We start from the raw sequence: 19,777 nt of genomic DNA, 5'->3' as shown, positions 1-19,777 counted from the left end.
TTCTCTGCTTTCAAATTGAACAAATTTCAAAAGGTGATATTTGAGATAATGAGATTATGATAGGATCGTTTTAGTCGTTTAAAGAAGTAAAGGAGAAGCTTACTTTCAGATCACATAGTCTTAACAAGTGAGATTTCTTTTTACCAAGTGGGGCAATTGGGATTGCTGGACTAATTTCATAGAGGAGGCCACGTTAGCAACAGGTGTGTGACAGTTACCCGGGTGACCACAACAAACAATGCCAAAGATCGCACGAGTGACGCTGTGCCACGGACCTTATGAATCAAATGGAGTGGTAGCTCACAGGCGCTTCCGTCTGCAGGGTATCCTGGGTATGTTTCTTTAGTATTCTAATTAGGACAGTTTGTGTGCCGTCTTGACTGATTCAGCTAAGGTCAAAAATGTCCGTCCCATATGTTCGCAGCCGCTCTGACAGCGCGCGGGCACCAGTGCGTCTTGGAAGACACGCGGGAGTGGAACACGGTGGAGCTCGTGGTCAACGGGGAGGTGGTCTTCAGCTGTAATACAAAGCAGCTCGAGTTTGGTGAGTTCAGTTAGCTTTGACGTGAAGCAGGGGGGTGTTAAGCTTACGTCATTGTGATGTCACTGTCTGGAAACCTGTTTTTGCTTTCAACCCGAAGGTGGAGATGGAAAACTGGACCCTGTTTGTCAAGAAGCTGTTACTGCTGTAGAGAACGCTAACTGAAGATAACACGAATTCAAAATGTATAAACTCTCATGTGCATGTTTACAAGTTTATCATTCAAAAACCCAGTCTTGTTGGACTAATGTTAGCTTACTTTGTAAATAAAAATCCATGTTGCTTTTTTATTTTTGAATTAATGTCAATGCAAGGGGCGTTATTGACAAGGTTACTTGGCCCTTTAACATTGCACATTTACTGTCAGTTGTTGTCAGGGAATGTGTGACCTGCATTAGTAGCCAGTATTTTCTAACCTAAGTCTGTCATCTGGTCCATATTATAGGTTTATTTATTTATTTGAATCTTCAATTATTATTGACACAAACGGTGTCAAAAAAAATGCTGGTTATATACAGTAATTCCAGCATAGGTTTACCTTTTCATTTCTGGGGAAATAATGAATATGGTTTAAGTAGTCCACTGTTTGCACGCTACTTAATGATCACATGGGAAGGAGACAGGGGTGGCATTGGTGGCCAACAGGGCCCCAATAAAAAATGTGTGCCCTCATGTAACAGGAACAACAGCTACTGTGGCCACAAGTGACAAATTACCACAGGGAAATAAAATATTAAAATATGATTACCTTTTCACAAATAGAGGATGGTTATAAAGCAAATTGACTCTTAATATCAGCAGAATATGTAGAAGCAAAGTCTTTGAGATTATTAAAATGAGGAAAGGGTTACTTAATGCTTATGAATTCACATTTTCATTTGTAATAAAGAGAGTGTGATATTCCTTGCTGTAAACCATTTTAAACTGTCTAGCATCATCTGCAACCAAAACATGATCAAACAATGTTAATAAACTTAAATGCATATTTGATCATTCCCAGCATAAGTGTTTGCGTTTCTTTAAATACCCACACTAATATATTGGAAGCTGTACTTTTATTAAAAACACACACAAACCCTCTTTTTAAATCATTGATATGTAGAATTATGTTTGTGCATGGTTTATTGTAAAATCTCCCAGCTGGAAGTGGAAAGGGTAAGCTACAGTACAGTTAAACAGGAACATTTCTAAGAACAGTGGTAACAAATACCAATTATGTTGAATGCCTGGGGATTTTAATGAGACAACAAGTGTCAATATTGCTTTCAAATGATCAAAGCTTTGCTGTGGTTTTATGTGTGTGTGCCTTCCTCAGCCACCAAAGACGGAGCTGAGCCTTATGTCCTAAGTAGAAAACATGGCTGCAAGTCTCTGCCAGCTGGCTCATGTCTCCTGGTGAAGTGAAGTGTGACAATAAATACACACTCCTTCACTAACAGCTAAGGTAATCAAAGGAAATACAGGCACTAAAACTACTGACGCGTTAAATTTCAAAATACTTTTCATACCTTTGATATGTATTCGACATTCCGAGTTTAAAAACACGAGTGACTGTTTTGTTTGCTTAGCTTCTTCTAATTATCTACAAAAATAAATACAATTACAAATCTATACTATTTATTACAAGTAGGATTCAGCATGGAAGCAATGGAGGTATCTACAGTACTAAAGCTACTCCCACAACAGAGATTTACAAATCTAAATGTTGGTGTGTGAATGTTATTAGGGGATCAAAGAGTGTACTTTTGCTTCTTTATCACACAACTAGGTGACAATTTTGTGACTGATATTTAATGTTTGTGTGTAATATTTTCTTTTCTTTGGAAATAAAGCACTATTTAGAGGTTGCAAATCTTGGTGTCAGGTTTATCTTATAGGTCCTGCGTTGAAAACTCCTCAGACTACATGATTTTGGTCTGTAAATGGCCTGATCTAAATGAAAAGAGGTCATACAGTATGTGGATGTTTTCATTTTCCTAACTGATAGTTTAAGGATGAAGGAGGATAAAGGGTGAGTTGGGACATCTCAAAAAAGGATGACTACATTTCCTTTGACATGGGGCTAGGCTACAACAATTTGTTTGTGCTATTTTGTGTCACAAGACAATCTGCATTTACTATTCTCTCAGAGCCCTGGGAAGACTAGTGTGTGTATGTGTGTGTATTGTTGTGCTTTCAAAAGTCTTCTCCCATAAAAGTTGTTGAAGGTTCTGAAAATAGCAGTTGTGCAGTCTGATCCAAGCATAAGTCAGTTAGGTTGCCGAAGCATCCGTAGATTATCAGAGGTTAAAATCATGTTTACCATATACACTAGGCCAGGGGTGTCCAAACTTTTTTCACCAAGGGCCACATACAGAAAAAAAGATGAAGGGCTGGGCCCCTCACTAAAGGTGAGGTACAGTATATGCCTCATAAGTTAAGTTAGAAGTTAGAAAAACCAATCAAATGTAGGTAAATTAAGCTTTATACTTGAAAATGCTTTAAGAAAAGCCTACATCACAGCTCTCCGTAGGGTTTAATTTATTTAGTTGGCAGCTCCTCCCTCCCACAGAAGCCACTCATTGCTTAGAAGAGGAAATAGGAAGAGTATATTTCCTGCTTTTTATTTAAATAAGTTATTGAGCTTTTTTCTTATCAACAAAGATTAGTTTGAAAATGTTTTCATCTTTAATTGACTGAATTCATTTAAAAAGTGGGCTTATTAACACATGAATACTACTGTGTAATATCTGTTTACATATATATTTAAGACGGGACAGTATAAGACAAGCACAAGTTTAATTTGTGGGCCATATTTCATTATACTTTCTTAATTGACTGAGGGCCGATTCAAAATGGCCACGGGCTGTATTTGGCCCCCGGGCCGTAGTTTGGACACCCCTGCACTAGGCTATGCTCCAGATTGTCACAAAGCTAAAACTGTTTTAAAATGTGCCAATTTGCAACATCAAAACTTCATAAATAAACTATGCTGATTGATGACGAAACAGCACGTCTGGTTCTTGTTCTTCAGTTCTTAATTACAAGTCCTTCCCGTGGAAGGCGTTCAGGTTGAAAGCTGTGTCCATGAACCTCTTCAGCTCATTAAAGTGGGTGAACTTGTTTCCTGTCGCAGGAGCAGCTGCAGGGTCCCGTCCCACATACCTGAAACAAACACCGAAGGTTTTGTCACCTGGCCCTTGAAAACAATCTTTACATTTGACTCTCTTGTGAACAAATCAGATCTCAATTGACACAAGCTCTTACCAAATGGGCCTCCTGTTAGCCGCCACTGTGAGGAAACGTGGTCGGACGTAATCATAGTAACCCATGTTCTTGTGCTCCTCCTGACACCAGACCAGCTCAGCGTTTCCATATTTCTCTGCTTCAGTTCTGACCAGGTCAAACGGGAATGGAGAGATCTAAGGGGGTGGTCAAAGAATGAATTGCAACAATGCATGACTCACATTTCAAAATGCAGTTAATTGCTGGTACAGACAGGAAAGAAATGAAACCTGTTCAAGTCTGATGATGGCGATGTCTTTCTCCAGTTTTTGCTGTTTCCTCTCTCTAGCCAGTTCATAGTAGACTTTGCCAGTGCAGAAGATCACCCTCTTCACCTTGGCTGGGTTTTGACTCGCAGGGCCAACATCTGGGATCACCCTCTTGAATTGAGTACCTGCAGACATCAAATATGACAGGTTACTATGGAGTCCATCAACCTCGTATTTATGTCAAAGTTTACAGAAATAAATGAAAACCTTACCTTCAGCAAGGTCTTCAAAACTTGACCTTGCATCAGGTTGCCTCAGCAGGGACTTAGGAGTGAAAATGATCAGCTTTGGACAAAAAATAAAAAGGTTTCTGTCAATGACAAAAACAACAGATTGATTTTATCATCCGTAGCTCCATTGTGCGCGTTGAAAAAACTCCAGAGATAAACGTTTTTATCTCTTTTCACGCTAAGTGTTTCCACCATAAAGCTTGCAACATCAGCATTGGGAAAACAAAACATTTCTTTAACAATCAAATAAATAAAACCCTTTGTGCTTAGCCGACCAAATCCAAAGTTTTTCATAAAAAAACAAACAACATTATTCCCTAAAGGCCCTCGCTAATTTGCTCTCAAAGTCATTTTCTCATGCTTCGCAAAGCATTGCATTTATGTGCGACAGGGGATCAGTTAGGACATTCACTGTGGCTGAAAACTGTGAGAGACTGAAAAAAGCAGAAATGCTTTAAACCCAAAACTTTATACTGAAACTAGTTCTACTTTAGAGGTGTTGAATTACTAATACATTTCTAACAGAGCTTTATTGGTGCTGTAAACGAGTAGACACATGTTTTCAAAGGTTGTCATCTTTCTGCAAACTTAATAATAATTGCATAATTGTGAGACAGTATTGTATAACAACATAGTTAATTTGACAGCTTGATGATGAAGCAACCTGAAGACATAATCCCAGTTTAAGCTTTTGATGTTATTTGAGTTTGATTTTGTTCCAATTACAAATATGACACTGTTATCCACAAGGAAGACAAAGACAACTTTGAGTTTTCTAAATAAAGGAAATGTCTTCTAACAACAGCAATCCGTCATCAATAGAACATCTGGATGTTTCCAGTATTAGGCTTACTGTATGTGAGTGACTTAAATGCAATCAATGCAACATTTTAAATGTAAAATCAATTATTTCATGACAGAATAAACTAGAGCTAGGTGAGACACACATTAAATAAAACAAAAACGATGTTAGACTTTACCGGTTTTCTGAATGGCAGCAGAATCTGCCGTCTGAGCACGTGACAGTAGTTTGCAGGCGTGGAGCAGTTGACCACAATCCAGTTACAGTCGTACAGTTGCTGGACCTCAAAATCTCCACTAAACTCCTGCGTTTGAAAAAAAAGGAAGACAATGGATGACCAAGGACCTATACTTGTTATTTTTCTGAAAACAGACATTTAACTTGCAGGCAAAATAAAAGGAAAAGAGTCGTAGTGTGGTTTGAGGTAATGTTTTTTCTCATAATTAGGCAAATCATGCATCACATCAGCGCACTGTATCCCTCTCACACACTCACAAGCTCAATGTTAATCCAATAGTATGCTCCCACTTATAGTTTGATCAATATCCCATTTGGAGATGAATCTGGGGAGCTTCTGCTGATACAGCCCGCTGTGATTCCCTCCTGTAATGCTCCTTCATGCCAGGGCACCCTTGGGGCCTGAGTTACTGCTGAATAGCAACTCTTTTGGAGGCCATAATGAAGAGACTTTCAGCCCAAGAAAATTCATCTCTTAAGTGGTCATGGGAGCTGTATAGCCACTAAAACAGGAAACTATTAGATGTTAATTGCAGCCCACTGTGAATGAAGCGCTCTTTGTGGCGGCTTAGAGATTCTAAGTAATGTAATGATGTTCTCGATAACCAATTGCACCCTAATGTTAATTGTACATACAGGAAAGTGATCAGGATCATCTTTGCTCATTTGTAGGAAGCGTTCAGGGCGAGCTGATGAATGTTCTGGACCCTATGGACAGAAGAGAAAGACACATAATGACAAAATGAAAAAAAGAAATCCCACCAATTCATCTTGCAATACTGTAGAATGGATAAATGTAAGTTGGTTTATTTCCCATTCTCACCATTCCCTCCATCCCATGTGGCAGCAGTAGGACAATTCCATTGTTGCGGACCCACTTGGCCTGGCCTGGGCTGATGAACTGGTCAATGATACACTGGGCTGTGTTGTTGAAGTCTCCAAACTGGGCCTCCCAGAGGATCAGAGCATTCGGACTGGCCATGGCAAAGCCGAGCTCAAAACCTAAAGTCACAGTCATCATTGCATGGAGCTACAAAATGAACTAAAGCATGCTGTGTGGCTGCAGGGGTTGGCTTCAGTCTTACCTAGCACTCCGTACTCAGATAAGGAGCTATTGCAGACAGTGTAAGGAGCCTGGTCGGCCCACAGGTGATTCATAGGAACACAGATACGTTTGTCCACCTCTTGGTCATGGAGAACATGATGACGGTGACTGCAAAACATAAGAGGGGCAGAGGCACTACTGAAAGAGGCATTTAGGAACAAGACTATAGCTGCCACGCAACTGTACACAGCTGTGATTTGAGCCAAGATGCTCACAATAAAATGAGTAAGGTGTGGTGATGGTGGTATCCTTAACTAAAACTACTCTACTATTTGTTTGGATTGTCACATTAACGGACTGTATTAATATTGAACTAGTAGAATTACATTGACATATCTTTTGTATGTTTAGTCAAAAACAAAGAATAGAAGGTTCACAATGCTCTTCGTAACTGACCTCTGTCACCCATTTGTACTTCCTCCCTTCAATTAAGACTATAAATAAGTATCAGTAACAGATCAGCCATGTTTTGCAAAAGCATTCACCCAGAGGATGTTCATAAAGTTTTAATCGGTAATGTGCTGCTATTGTTCCTATCTGTAAGATACTGTAAAGGTGTCTTTGTGCTGTAATAACATGCATATAGCTGGTGTGGTACAGATAGCATCTCATGGGAAAGCTTACTTTAATTATTTATAATTCTTCCTTAATTTATTTCTATGTCCTAAGGTAGTCACTGTGTGCGAGGAGGGTTCGTGTAAAGTTTGTTGTGTAATCTCAGCAAAAGCAAATCATAGTATTGACTCCTGAAAAAACCAGTTAAAAGGGATTTCTTTGTACAGTAGGATACATACACTGGAGCCTTTGTTCCGGCCCATAAAGGCTCTGCATGAAGAGTACTCTCCCCTCTCCTCATCTTCAGTCAGTATGAGGCCCAACAAGAGTTGATGGGCGCAAAGAGGCAAGCATTAACAAGCTCTAGCAGTGTACTCGCTCGTAGTGCAGGAATCAGCCTTCAAAACCAGCACGATCAGACAATCACTTAAACCCCTTTAACATCACTTTAATGACTTCCACACACACACACACACACACACACACACACACACACACACACACACACACACACACACACACACACACACACACACACACACACACACACACACACACACACACACACACACACACACACACACACACACACACACACACACACACACACACACACACACACGAACACAGTTTGAACAGTTATGTAAGAGTCAGGTTGAAGAACTGAAGGAAATCTATTGATCATAATCTAAAATGTGATATATTACCAACAAGAAGACTACAAGTAGAAAAGATAATGTAGTATATGGAAGGTATTGTGTATTGTACTACTAAAGCATGAAACTTTAAACTCCAATGTTTCCTTAAACATGTTTCAGTTGGAAACACTTTTCACATTTTTTCGCAGGTATGAAAAGGTGGTACACCTGGTCAATAATCATTTATTTAAAAACATTTACATTGGGTGCCATTCTTTCGCTTCCTTCCCCCAGCCCTAGTCAGAATGGCTTGACATCTCAGGGTCAGGTATTAAAGCTTTGCTGCACACATCGGCCTGATAGGTGGCCTGCTTCATGTGTTGCTTTAGTGCAGCCTTGGATTGGATGTTCTCCAGAGCCCTGATTTCTAATGCCGTAACTAATGCAAACCTGGTTTGAGCAATCTAAAACCCACTTCTCAACTTTTGGTCTCCTGATTTCAGTAGGTCTTCTGTAGGTCTTGGAAATGAGACTCTGACGGTACCAACAACGGTGACATAACAGAGTCAAACACTCGTGATTTGAGGCCTTTGAATAATATAATCCATAATTAAGAACTAATGAGGGCATAATGTATGGAAACGTTTTTTTTATCCTTGCCCCACATTTGTATATACACTTTCACTTCAAGAAATCCTTTGATGAACGAATAAAATCCAGAGCATCCCGCATTAATTCAGGTGAAACACATAGTTCACTTTTCATTTTCTTGAACCACACAAACATAAACCAAAGAGGATCCAAAAACCTCACAAGAATGAAGTCTTTCTTTAGGATTGCCTCATAAACCGCCTGCCCAGCTTTATATTTCTATTCATTTGACACACAAAAACACACACACACACAAACACACGCTCTGCCTGGGGGCCCCATTAGGCAGGGAAAGGGGTGCACGACGCAGCGCAACGCCTCCCAAACACGACGACTGAAACCATTAGTGAACGCTGCTACGTACATCATAGAAATGCAAGCAGGACCACTCGACTGCAACATGCCAATATGCTCAGCTCCTAAGAACTGTGAAGGGAAACAGAGTAGTGGGGGATAAAATAAATAAAATAGGTGGAAAGAAAAAGGGGCTGCTAAAGGGTGTAAAGTATAGCTGAAGTATAATGAGAAACACAAATAATACAAACTCACATAGAAGGGGATTTAAATACAGGTGATACAGAGATGTAGGGTGGGTGTAATTTTTCAACCAGGCAAATTAACCCGCTGAAGGGGACAGCAGATTGGTAGAAGGACATGTCAGAGGTAAATGTGAGGCAAAAGAAAAAGCACTGTAGCCTCTGGTTAGTTAGTGTGATATACTGTTTGTCGTTGTGAGCAAAGACGGAGGGGGCTGGTGTCAGTGAAGATGGGCTGGTGGAGAAATGATAGGGGACAGATGAGACAGGCACAGCAAAAGGGGGAGCTGGTTTTGTTCATGTGTCACTCGTCCCTCCAAACCATGACAACACCATGTGGGCTTCACGGCTCCCAGGAGACTACGCTGACGTCTTTGGTCTGTCAGACTCCCTGTGCCACGCCCACCCCCCTATTGCTTAATTCACTATCATTAGGTGGCTGTTTCCTACCTAATGTTATCCCAGGTCAGGCCGGCTGACCCTGACTGATTCAACAAATGTCCCTATTTTATCTCATTTTATTACATTCTGGGGCAATATCAATTAAGACGATGATATTTAGGATGTTTAACAATAATGTAATTTAATGTATATCAAAATATGAAAAATGTATGGAAAAGGACTGTAAAAAAACTGTAAAAAAAATAATATTGGACAGGATATGGGTTGGGGTTTATATGAGTGTGTTTAAAGTTTATTAGCGTTTGAATTCTAATAGCACCAAAAAGATAATTATAAGGAAAAATAAAGCTAATTAGTGACATGAAAAACTTAGTAGGTGAGTTTATTCAGCGAGTGGAGGACTAATAAAGACTCCCAAGCCATAAAAAGGAAGATGTCAAAATCACTATTCTTAAAATCCACTCGCTAAACAAGATGCATATTTAACACTACTACTTGATACTACACCGTGCTAACAGAAGGAGCTCCTTTGAGAGCATTAATACAAGATGGTTTAAAAAAGATGCTTTTCAGAGGCAACATTTATTTGTAGTTGTGTTGACGTGGACTCACCTAAAGGTGCCCCGCTCTACATCCTGCCCACTGAGTCGAACATGTATGCCATCTTTGAGAAGGGAACCAAAGGCCATGTATTCTCCTAGAGCCCAGTCCATCTGCCGATTCTTCACCAGGTCAGCTCGGCCACGCAGGATACGGGACACACCTGGGGAACACACAAACACACAGCAACAAAAATAAAAAGTGATATCTTAGAATCGCTGGGGATGGGACTGTAAATTGTAATGGACTGAAATGCTGTGTTGTAAATAACTTTTAAAAAAACATTGTGACAGTTCTAAGTGTTATAGTGTGCACCAAAGCAGCTTTGAAGGCCATACTGCTGCTGTTGTGTTTACTGATGAGCGGCTTTAATTGACTTAATATCATCCCTGTAGACAACAAATGTAATATTTGTGGCACAGGTTTATGTGTTTTAAAGCAGCATTTATACTAAAAGCTGCAGTAAAGTGTGCTCTTCTGTCATAGATATGTTGCACAGCATATCAATAGGACTACAATCATCAGCTTTATTGTGACAACAAGCTCGTAACTCTGCTTTATTCTCCAGCAAAAGCAACTAAACTGACCAGGATGGATCTTAAAGTCATCCAGGGGCACAGAGCTGGCTGTCTGGCCAATGTGCTGCAAGACCTCCTCCTTTAGTCCTGTGGGGACGCTGCTCATGCTCCTGGGCTCTCCTTCTGCTGTGAAGAAATCTACAGAGAGAGAAAGACAGCTGCAAAATAGGGACAGAAAGTATTCACAGCAAAGGTAATTCATATGTTTTTTACCTTAAATGACTTGATTGCAAACAGACCCTTTACCTGGCCACGGGGAGTCAAGCCAGTGTCGGATGTTTAAAATCTTTTCATCCTTGGAGCTGGCGTATGCCTCTTCACATATCTTGTCATATTTCGCGACTTCTTCCTGCAATCACATTTGGGAATGTGCAGCAGGGAAAATTAAAACTCCTGCAATTTAAATGACCCAGAGTTTGTTTTGTACAAATAAAGGACTACAGCTAACTAACCAATACTGTATTGTCACAAGGAAAGAAAGCTATTAAAGGATAGGGTCTCCTCCAGAAGTAATGGTTCTGCCTTGCTGTATTACAGATGAGGCTTTTGCGAGAGTCCATACAGCAGCCACACAACGGAAAACAATGTCCATCAAAAACTGGAAGACATTTCTGACATGTGGTATAAAAAAAAAATGTTCACAATGGATGTTACAATCAAAATTTCTGTTTTGGATGAAGAACTTGAGCAATTCCGTAGAATGGTGCCGAAATCTGAGGTATACTTCAACTTCATTGAGCAATATATACTCTATCTGAGGGATTGTGAGGCTTGGTGATTGAACTGAGGCAGTAAATTGAAACTCAAACACAGCAGTGCTGGGGCAACATATTTACTTGAAGGCTAAGGTAATATCATAGTGTGATTTAATGTACATCCTCCAGCGGATGGGGATACCAAATAAAACAGCATACAGTAGCAGCTTCCAATATACAGTATATTTAACAAGCGCAAACAGCATTAGATGACAAACCTCATATTCTTGCAGAGTCACCACTCCCTCCGCAATGAGCCGGTCTGAGTATTTCTTTAGCACATGCTCCTGCCGACGGATCTGTTTGTACATCAGTGGCTGAGTGAACATGGGCTCGTCCATCTCATTATGTCCAAATCGCCGGTAACAAACCTGATAATACACACAGAAGTTACGTAGAAGTGTGAATTTAAAATTGTGTTTCCTGTTAGTCTTTTAAATGGACAACTCAACCCAAAAACAAAAATACTTATTTATTCTCTTACCTGTAGTTCAACGTACAAATTAATTAACTTATTCATAAATAGAAAGATAAATACATAGATATTAGCCGTAGAGATGACCTCTTCTTTCCCTTCTCTAGAACCTTCTCTGGAACAAGATGGCACTGTGCTTGCGATGCTCAAAGTGGCCAAAAAGTCATTAGAAAAAATAAGAGAAATCCAGACCAAGATACTCAAAATGACCCAAAGACCTTGCTGGTTCTGTAGTTCAGTTGAAATAAAATATTTCCTACATGACAATTCTCACAATCTTTTCAATATTTTGGAAAGAAGGCAGACATCTCTATGGCCGATATCACCAACACTTGGCAACTCAGGCCAAAACATTGTAGATATACATATCAGTGCAGGCAAGAGGAATATATGTACTTTTTAATTTGGGATGAACTGTCGCTTTAAGACTTGGCTGTGACTAACCAGGTCAATGACGACATCCTTGTTGAAGGTGGCCCTCCACTCTGCAGCCACCCGGCAAACATACATGACAGCCTCAGGGTCATCTGCATTCACATGGAAGATGGGAGCATTGACAACCCGAGCCACATCGGTGGGGTAGGGCGAGGAGCGGGCCACTCGAGGGTCTGTGGTGAAGCCAATCTGAGAGAAAAACAATCACATGCTTCTGAAATAAAATACTTTTATGTGTAAAATTGGAAAACTCCCTTTGATACATGTTTTAAAGTATATACAAATAATCTGCTATGATTGATTGATTATAGTTAAACATTGTTTTCCAGCATAAAAAGTAAAAAGGTAAACTCTTTAACAAATCTAAAACTAAATATACAACAAATAATGTTGTCAGTGTTCTTGATTGGTAAATAAATGATGTATAAATTAAGTATTAATTGTGTAAAACAATTTTAAAATTCTAAAGTTGACAGATGATGGTAAATAATCGACCAGCCCAGTTATCATTATAAATGGTTGCAGAAGTGATAAAAAAAAGTATAACAATATAACACCAAGATCATTAGTATTAACACGATTATTAGTATTTCCGCCATACCATGTTAGTGAATTACAAAATGATATACATCCTGGCAATGGTAAATGTGTGATGTTCAATGCTGCGGTGACATCAAACTGTCAAATACCTGGTTGTTGACCACCACATGGATCGTACCATGTGTGGTGTAAGAGGGGAGCTCGCTCAGGTGAATAGTCTCATAGACAACTCCTTGTCCAGCAAAAGCAGCATCACCGTGAATCAAGATGGACATCACCTGGAAAAACAACATCATCATTTATAGAACAAGCCACAATATAAGCTAGTGTGCACCTGGTACCACATGACTTGCCTTCTTTCCCTGAGTGTCTCCTCTGTAGAACTGCTCGGCTTTGGCCTTGCCCTGAACCACAGGATCCACGGCTTCCAGGTGGGAGGGGTTTGCCATAAGTGACAGTGTGATGTTCTTGTCCGTCTCACGGTTAATCCTCTCGTGGTACATCCCAAGGTGGTATTTGACATCCCCTGACCCCTACAGGTGACGAGATTAAAGGTATCCTATTATGCTATATTTGAACAATATATTGTAGGGCAATATCTATACAAAACTTGTCTGTTAAGTGTTTTGCTCAAAATACCAAACAGATCACCCATTGTAGCCATGCCTCAGACCCCTCTATTTCAGCCCTGTTCCTGAAGTGCTGATTCTGTGACTGTCGCTTTAAATTTGAGCTGACCTGAAGCTGGCCACGCCCCTTTGCAGCGCCATGCATGAGAAGTTTCTAACAGAGATACTTAACTAAATACTGCTTTGATTCAACCCCATATTATGTTCAAAACCATATCAAGCATTATTTCTGAAACACTTTCTCAGTGTTTACCGCTAGAACAGAGACATTATATGTAATATATATATATAACAACTTTACTCTAAGTCCTTCGTGCAGACATCCTGCTGAATAAAGGAGACACACAGAGGTGCTGCTCGAGGGGATTCAGCTCGTGACTGTATATGGGGGACGGTAGGTTGGGACGTGTCACGTGGGTGGGACGTTGCAAGGAGTTCAATGTAAAGCCAGCCCACATTTCGGTTATGATATCATATCGCCAGCAAATCTGGATCAGCTCGTTTGTACCCCCATTTTTAGAGATGTTAGTAAGAGGAAAAGAGAGAGGGTCGTATTTTCCGACACTTTGTGAGTCTACTCACACACCGGGGAGAAATATTTATGTATAAAAGACATCAAAAAGTGCATTTTGCATAATAGGGGACCTTTAAAGCATCAGTTGTACAGCATCTCTAAAGGGCTTTTCTCTGATAGTACCCTCACCTCATCAGAAGCCTCTAACTTGGGGTCAAACTGACAGAAGATCTGATCCAGTTCCTTACGAATCACATTGGCCAGCACATTCAGTCGACCCCTATGTCAGACATGGAGGAAGTAGAATCAGCTGTTTGCATATATTCAGCCTAGAGGTGAGGACATATGTAAAAGACAGTAGTACCTATGAGGCATCCCCATGATCACACTGTCGATGCCGGCAGCGCTCGACGTGTCAATCATGGATTTTAAAGCCGGGATGAGCACTTCACAGCCCTCCAGACCAAAACGCTTTTCTGAAGACCATTTTCTGGCCAGGAAGTCCTCAAACCTTTAAACAAAAAAAAGTTCACATGCAGCGCTATTGTTTTTTTTTTTTACACAATTGATGATACAGAATTACACTTTACTGGCTGATAATGATGATAACGAAAACTCCATTACAGTAAATCATCTGCGGAACAACACTTTTTAAGAATATATACCAGAGCATTTTGCAGTGTTTGTGTTTGTGTGTGTGTGTTAATTAGGAATGACAACAGTGCAAGGAACATGCACACTAACACTAGACAGATGAATTCTAGGATCGTTTATCAAAGAGGAAAATTAGCTCATATGAAGGATAGGGTGTTTATATATTTAAATATATGCATGTACAAGAGTTTATGTTTGTGAGGCTCTGATGTGAGCGATAACTAAAAGTGAAATATAGTGCTGTCATTGCAAGTCAGTAGATGTTAATTCATTGCTGACCGTGTGGATCTGATCAGGCGGGCTAGCAAAGTCCTCTTCTCAAGTTTAGTGAACTGCATTATTCCCGGGGTTTCAAATTTCTGACGGATCCACTGACACTGGTTCACGTTGTTGATGAACATAAATTCGATTCCTATGTGACCACAGTAGGATGCCTGAAAAAGAAGACATGCAAAACATAAATCATGGTACAGTGTTCAAATCATTACACACATGTCCAAACACAAATAAAGTACCTCTAGTCTGCGTATGATTTCTCTAAGAGGAAGAGTGGTGTCTTCTCCTCCGATGAAGGTGGTGGAGGGCAGCTGAAAGCTCCTGTCCAAATCAGACTCATCAAGACTGTAGAAACCTACGATAACACCACAGGAAACACAGCTTTGTTGAAGACTCTAGAGACAGAACGAAAGATTGTCCCGAGCGCATATTCCATGTCCTAACAAAAACATTCTCCCTCCCAAGTTATAGATACAATTATTTATAGTTAGAGGTGTTTTATGTATTCATGCATATCAATTGTGATCATGTTTTTGTGCAGTATCACACTGTGAAGGCGAGAGAGGAGGCAGCGCCATTCTAATGCAATTCAATAGGGTCCAGGAAAATCATAAGCTTCAAACCCAACACACAGAACAAATCATTTCATTACACAAATTAACATTCATAACACAAATACATACCACAAAAATGCTATTCCTTTAATTGTTAATACCTGAAGTCCTTCAATTTCCTGTAATATCATGTGAAGGCAGCAAAAATCTGAGCCGATAAATACTAAAAAGATAAAATGTTATTATTAAATAACTATTAACACTAATCACATAAGTCACCAAACAAATATGAGTATGTGTAATAGTATGTGTGATTGAATATCTGCTGGAATTGAATCACTTTTGAGGTTTTCAAACTATTGGTCAGCGAAACAGGCAATCTTTAGATGTCACCTCGGGGAAATGGTCATTTTTAGCAACTCTCAGACATTTTAGCTTAAATGCTTAATGCATTGATTGAAAAACATAATATCCGACAGATTAATGGATTATGAAGAGAATTATTGTCTGGTTTTCTAGTGAGTAAGAAAATGGTGCCTCCTGGAAATGTAAGCATGCAATTAACTTTAGGTTTGATATAATAAGTACATTTGGATTTGATGGCTAAAACTGTGAAGAATAAGGTTTGGTTCATAAAAAAAAAGGATGCATTTGTTCTACACTAGCAGGATAGGTGGTGATATAGCTTCAGTATTGATGGCGCCGCATACATTTCAGAGCTGACAAAACCCACCTGAGAGAGCTGGTCAAGCTCAAGATCTCAAGCAACATAAGAGGAGACAGGTGCAAATCATATTAGGAACACAGCAAAGACAAAGGGGGCCAAGAATAGACTCATGTACCATCAGCTGACCAATCATTAGCTTTCATTAGGGAGCTATAGCCCTGGTGACAATACATAATGCAACACTATGTCCTGACATGCACTGATCTCTGATAACAGCAGAAACAACGTCTCTCTGTCTCCTCTTTACTAGCTATGACTGTAGACTTCGATCGCTTTCTGTGGCCGTCCCGCATTAACCAATGCTCAGTCCACTAAATTAAATGGAGAATGACAAGGGCTCGTTCTGAGATTAATGACAGCATTAAGCCGAACAACCCGTATACAGACTCGGCGGAGAACGTGATAGGGCCTTTTACACTGAATACCACTTACAATCTTGGGTCTGATAAATAATGCAACCCTGAGTGTATAATGTGTGTATGTACAGTATGCACATGCATGTACTGTACAAACCCTCAAAGGGATAAATAAATGTTATTAAACAAAACATAATACAAAACAGATGTTTTCATTATGACACAAATGAAGCAGTTGAAGTAAACCCACCAATGAGAAAATAATATGTTGATAATGAAAGAATAAGCATGACAAGAATCTTATAGGTAATTATAAAGAAGTACTTCTATAGTAGGCATCTAATCTGCATTTATTGCCCATGGGTAAACTCCATATTCCTTTTGCTGGGAGAGAGGGGTAAATTAAAGAGCTCTATATTGTATATACAGTCTAAAAAAGTCAATGCATAATTACAGTGGTCTTGGCAATTAGATGAAAGACATTGAATTTTGATATGTATTGCTGAAACATATTTGGGTTTAATGGAACCTATGGTAATGAAACTAACTAAATAATTGAAAGCCATGGCGATAATGGACTCAAGACATGCTGAAATGTCTTTCTTTTACAATAAAAATGCAGTAGTTGTTTGTGAAGTGTGATGTGTTTGGGATGATCACACAGGTTTTAAGGCTCACCTAATTTATCGATGGTGGTGATCAAGTCGGAGGGAACAAAGGAGTCCAGATCAGCATCTAGGATTCCCAAAGGGTCTAACTGTGCTACATGGTGACCACGAATCTACACAGAGAGACGGACAAATATGTGAAGAAAAAAAAAAGGGGTGAGAAGTATCAGGTAAACAATAGAAAGTGACAGGTAGGAAAAATTAGATTTGGCAAGGGACTGAGTGTGAACAGCTGGAGAATAAGCTAACACTCAGTTATAGGTCAACCTCTCTGAGAACAGAGCCCGATGGGACTGCTTTTATGTCTTTGTACACACACACACACACACACACACACACACACACACACACACACACACACACACACACACACACACACACACACACACACACACACACACACACACACACACAGGTTCCCACTAGGATTGCAACACGCTGGGAATAAAAGTGACGCCTTTGCCAAAAGACGGAATTTAATAAATCCCTCGGATAGTTCCTCGAATTAATTTAAGGGCGAGGGGAAATGTTAGCACCTGTTTTGTTTAAGTAGTCTCTTTGATATTTCCAGTTTTCAAGTAGCAGAAAGGGTAAGTAGGTTGGACTTAATCTTGCAATTTGCATAACCTCGTGCAGCGACAAACAAATTGTATATTCCTTTTAATACGAGGACAGGCAGTATAAACAGCTTTCAATGCCAGTTGCATCTGTTTCGGTGAAGTCAAGAGGATTTTGTTTGATGTGTTTTTCACACACATGTCGAAGTTACAAATAGTCAGTCAGTTGACTCGAGGATGACATCTTAATTCTGTACACAGAATTGCATTACGATGGGATAGATGCCCATGAGATATATGATTAATCCTTTCATTTGTGAACAACATAAATCCCCATTATGCAACACCGTAGCTGATGTTTGTGTGTGTGTTTGGGTCACAGCTGGGCAGTATGGTTGGAGTACCTGGTAGGCTCTAATGAGAGTGTGCACGGCCAGGTGGTCCTCCACCACTTTCTGGGCCATGTTTGCTGAGTGGGACAGCACTCGACCCTCGAGCAGAGCGGAGGGGCGTCTCTCCACCGCCTCACCAGGTGGACTGGAAGCCTGCATGTTACGGAAGAATGCATCCCAGGACTAGAAGACAGAGATTCAACAAGAGTGTCCATCAACAACATGGACCAAATATCCCTGACTGCTAGTTTTGGGGATTACAGGACAGTCAAAGGCTAGACATTTCAGCTACAGCACATGCACTAGTAAATTGAGTTACCAATAGAACCTAGTGCACATTTATTATACGTCCTATATACCAACCATGACAGTTGTTAATTGAACTTTAGCTGCTACACCAACTCGATTTCCAGATGTGCTGGACAAGCTGGACATTGATCCCGCTGCAAATTTCCATTAGAAGGCCAAATAACTTAATATCATATTTTGTTCTGTTATCAAATAATGTGGGAAGAAGTGTTGCAAATATTACCTCATGGACATTTCTATGATCTTCCAGCCAGGCAAAGTACATCTCCTCCATATAGCTGGAGCTACCCGCCACCGATGAGAGGACCGGCGCGGCCCCAGAGGAGCAGTTTCTCCTGGGATCGACCCAGCGCCTGGCCGGGGCCCCTCCACAGGCTCGCAGCCACTGAATCCCTCCAACACTCCCACCCCTCAGCACACCCGCTAACGCCCGAAACTGACTCATGACTAGAAAGAAAGTTTAAAAAAAACAAACATGTTCATGTGGTTAAGAGTTCAACAATGACACATCTCGGTATTTTGATTGTCAATCATTTATAATAACTCAGACAATGTGTGCAAGATTCGGTTTGATGATTTATCCCAAACCATCTCTGAGTAAAGGATTGTATGATAAAATGACGCACTGTTCGGAGACTTTGCGCAGACTGCTCATTAATGAAATGCCCATTGCAATTTTTGATGGGATTTCCTCCGATCGATGCAATGTTACCTTTAGGGTATTCTATAGGCTTCTGGGCTAACACCTCTGCAACACAAAATATGACTGCGTAACACCGTTTATTTCTGGGCAAAATCTCTGCAGCAGCAGAAAAGCACGTACGCGCTGAAAGTATGACGATGTCTGCAGTGTCTACCCGCAGCTATAACTTCCTCACCTTCTCCTGCAGGATGCTTTTACAGGCTCCTTCAGGCTACAACGCCGACATCACTGCCACAACATTGCCTATGCCATTGTGAGTCTGTTACAGTTTCCCTAATCCCTTGACGTCAACATTAAATCCTCATAATCTCCACCTCGTCTCTGACATTGGAAACGCGCAGTATGACAGGAAATAGGACAGTTAAAAATGTCAGACATACGTTTTATTTCTATAATTTACATTTACCTTAGACTGACTTCACCCTTTTTGTCATCGCCGGAGAGTCTAAGTAGGACAGGTAATATTGAAGTTGACGGAACCGAGTGCGTGGATGATTTGACACGCCCCCCTAGTGTCAGGTGGTACTTCTTGTTGGCACTGAGCAGCCTGGTGCACCCAGGTAAAGTCCCAACACAGCAGCTCAGGGAGAGAGAAAGGTGAACAAAGATCGAACTTCATACTATTTTTAGATTTATTTTTCTTGATAGATGAGCAAACAAATATTCTGTTAGTGCCTTTTTATGTTTCTTTATAACAACATTTTTTATCATCAGGATACTTTAAACCATAGTCCCTGCATATCTTTCTCTAGACAGGTAATTTTTTCCCCTCCTAGAAACATCACATATGTCTTTCCCTTCAGTCTTAATTATACGAGCCAATTA

The 19,777-nt window shown here is 40.2% G+C and overlaps 2 protein-coding genes across 5 annotated transcripts; one reads left to right on the top strand and one right to left on the bottom strand.

Annotated features, from left to right (window-relative positions):
- The first annotated feature begins 90 nt into the window (after window positions 1–90).
- Window positions 91–1,768, top strand: c22h10orf53 (chromosome 22 C10orf53 homolog). Its single transcript, XM_063875563.1, has 3 exons — window positions 91–332; window positions 425–544; window positions 642–1,768. The coding sequence occupies exons 1-3, from the start codon at window positions 239–241 to the stop codon at window positions 704–706; spliced, it is 279 nt and encodes a 92-aa protein (XP_063731633.1). The 5' UTR covers window positions 91–238; the 3' UTR covers window positions 707–1,768.
- Window positions 1,147–19,386, bottom strand: ogdhl (oxoglutarate dehydrogenase L). 4 transcript variants are annotated; one of them, XM_063875559.1, is made up of 23 exons: window positions 19,128–19,386; window positions 18,473–18,696; window positions 17,953–18,123; window positions 17,002–17,104; window positions 14,926–15,041; window positions 14,690–14,844; window positions 14,121–14,267; window positions 13,946–14,036; window positions 12,967–13,146; window positions 12,763–12,891; window positions 12,083–12,262; window positions 11,382–11,534; window positions 10,655–10,757; window positions 10,418–10,546; window positions 9,843–9,993; window positions 6,429–6,556; window positions 6,167–6,345; window positions 5,980–6,051; window positions 5,285–5,410; window positions 4,287–4,359; window positions 4,036–4,199; window positions 3,788–3,942; window positions 1,147–3,685 (listed from the first exon to the last, which is right to left on the bottom strand). In XM_063875559.1, exons 2-23 carry the CDS (start codon window positions 18,692–18,694, stop codon window positions 3,562–3,564), a joined length of 3,051 nt encoding a protein of 1,016 aa, XP_063731629.1. In that variant the 5' UTR covers window positions 18,695–18,696; window positions 19,128–19,386; the 3' UTR covers window positions 1,147–3,561. The 4 variants fall into 4 exon arrangements, with proteins under 4 accessions (XP_063731629.1, XP_063731630.1, XP_063731632.1 ...); XM_063875560.1 differs by having other exon boundaries at window positions 19,359–19,382; XM_063875562.1 differs by having other exon boundaries at window positions 17,953–18,093; window positions 19,359–19,382.
- Between the last annotated feature and the right edge of the window lie 391 nt (window positions 19,387–19,777).

This window comes from Eleginops maclovinus, chromosome 22 (assembly GCF_036324505.1).
Source record: "Eleginops maclovinus isolate JMC-PN-2008 ecotype Puerto Natales chromosome 22, JC_Emac_rtc_rv5, whole genome shotgun sequence".
In the NCBI taxonomy this organism is placed as follows: domain Eukaryota; kingdom Metazoa; phylum Chordata; class Actinopteri; order Perciformes; family Eleginopidae; genus Eleginops; species Eleginops maclovinus.
This window is presented reverse-complemented; position numbering and strand designations above follow the sequence as displayed.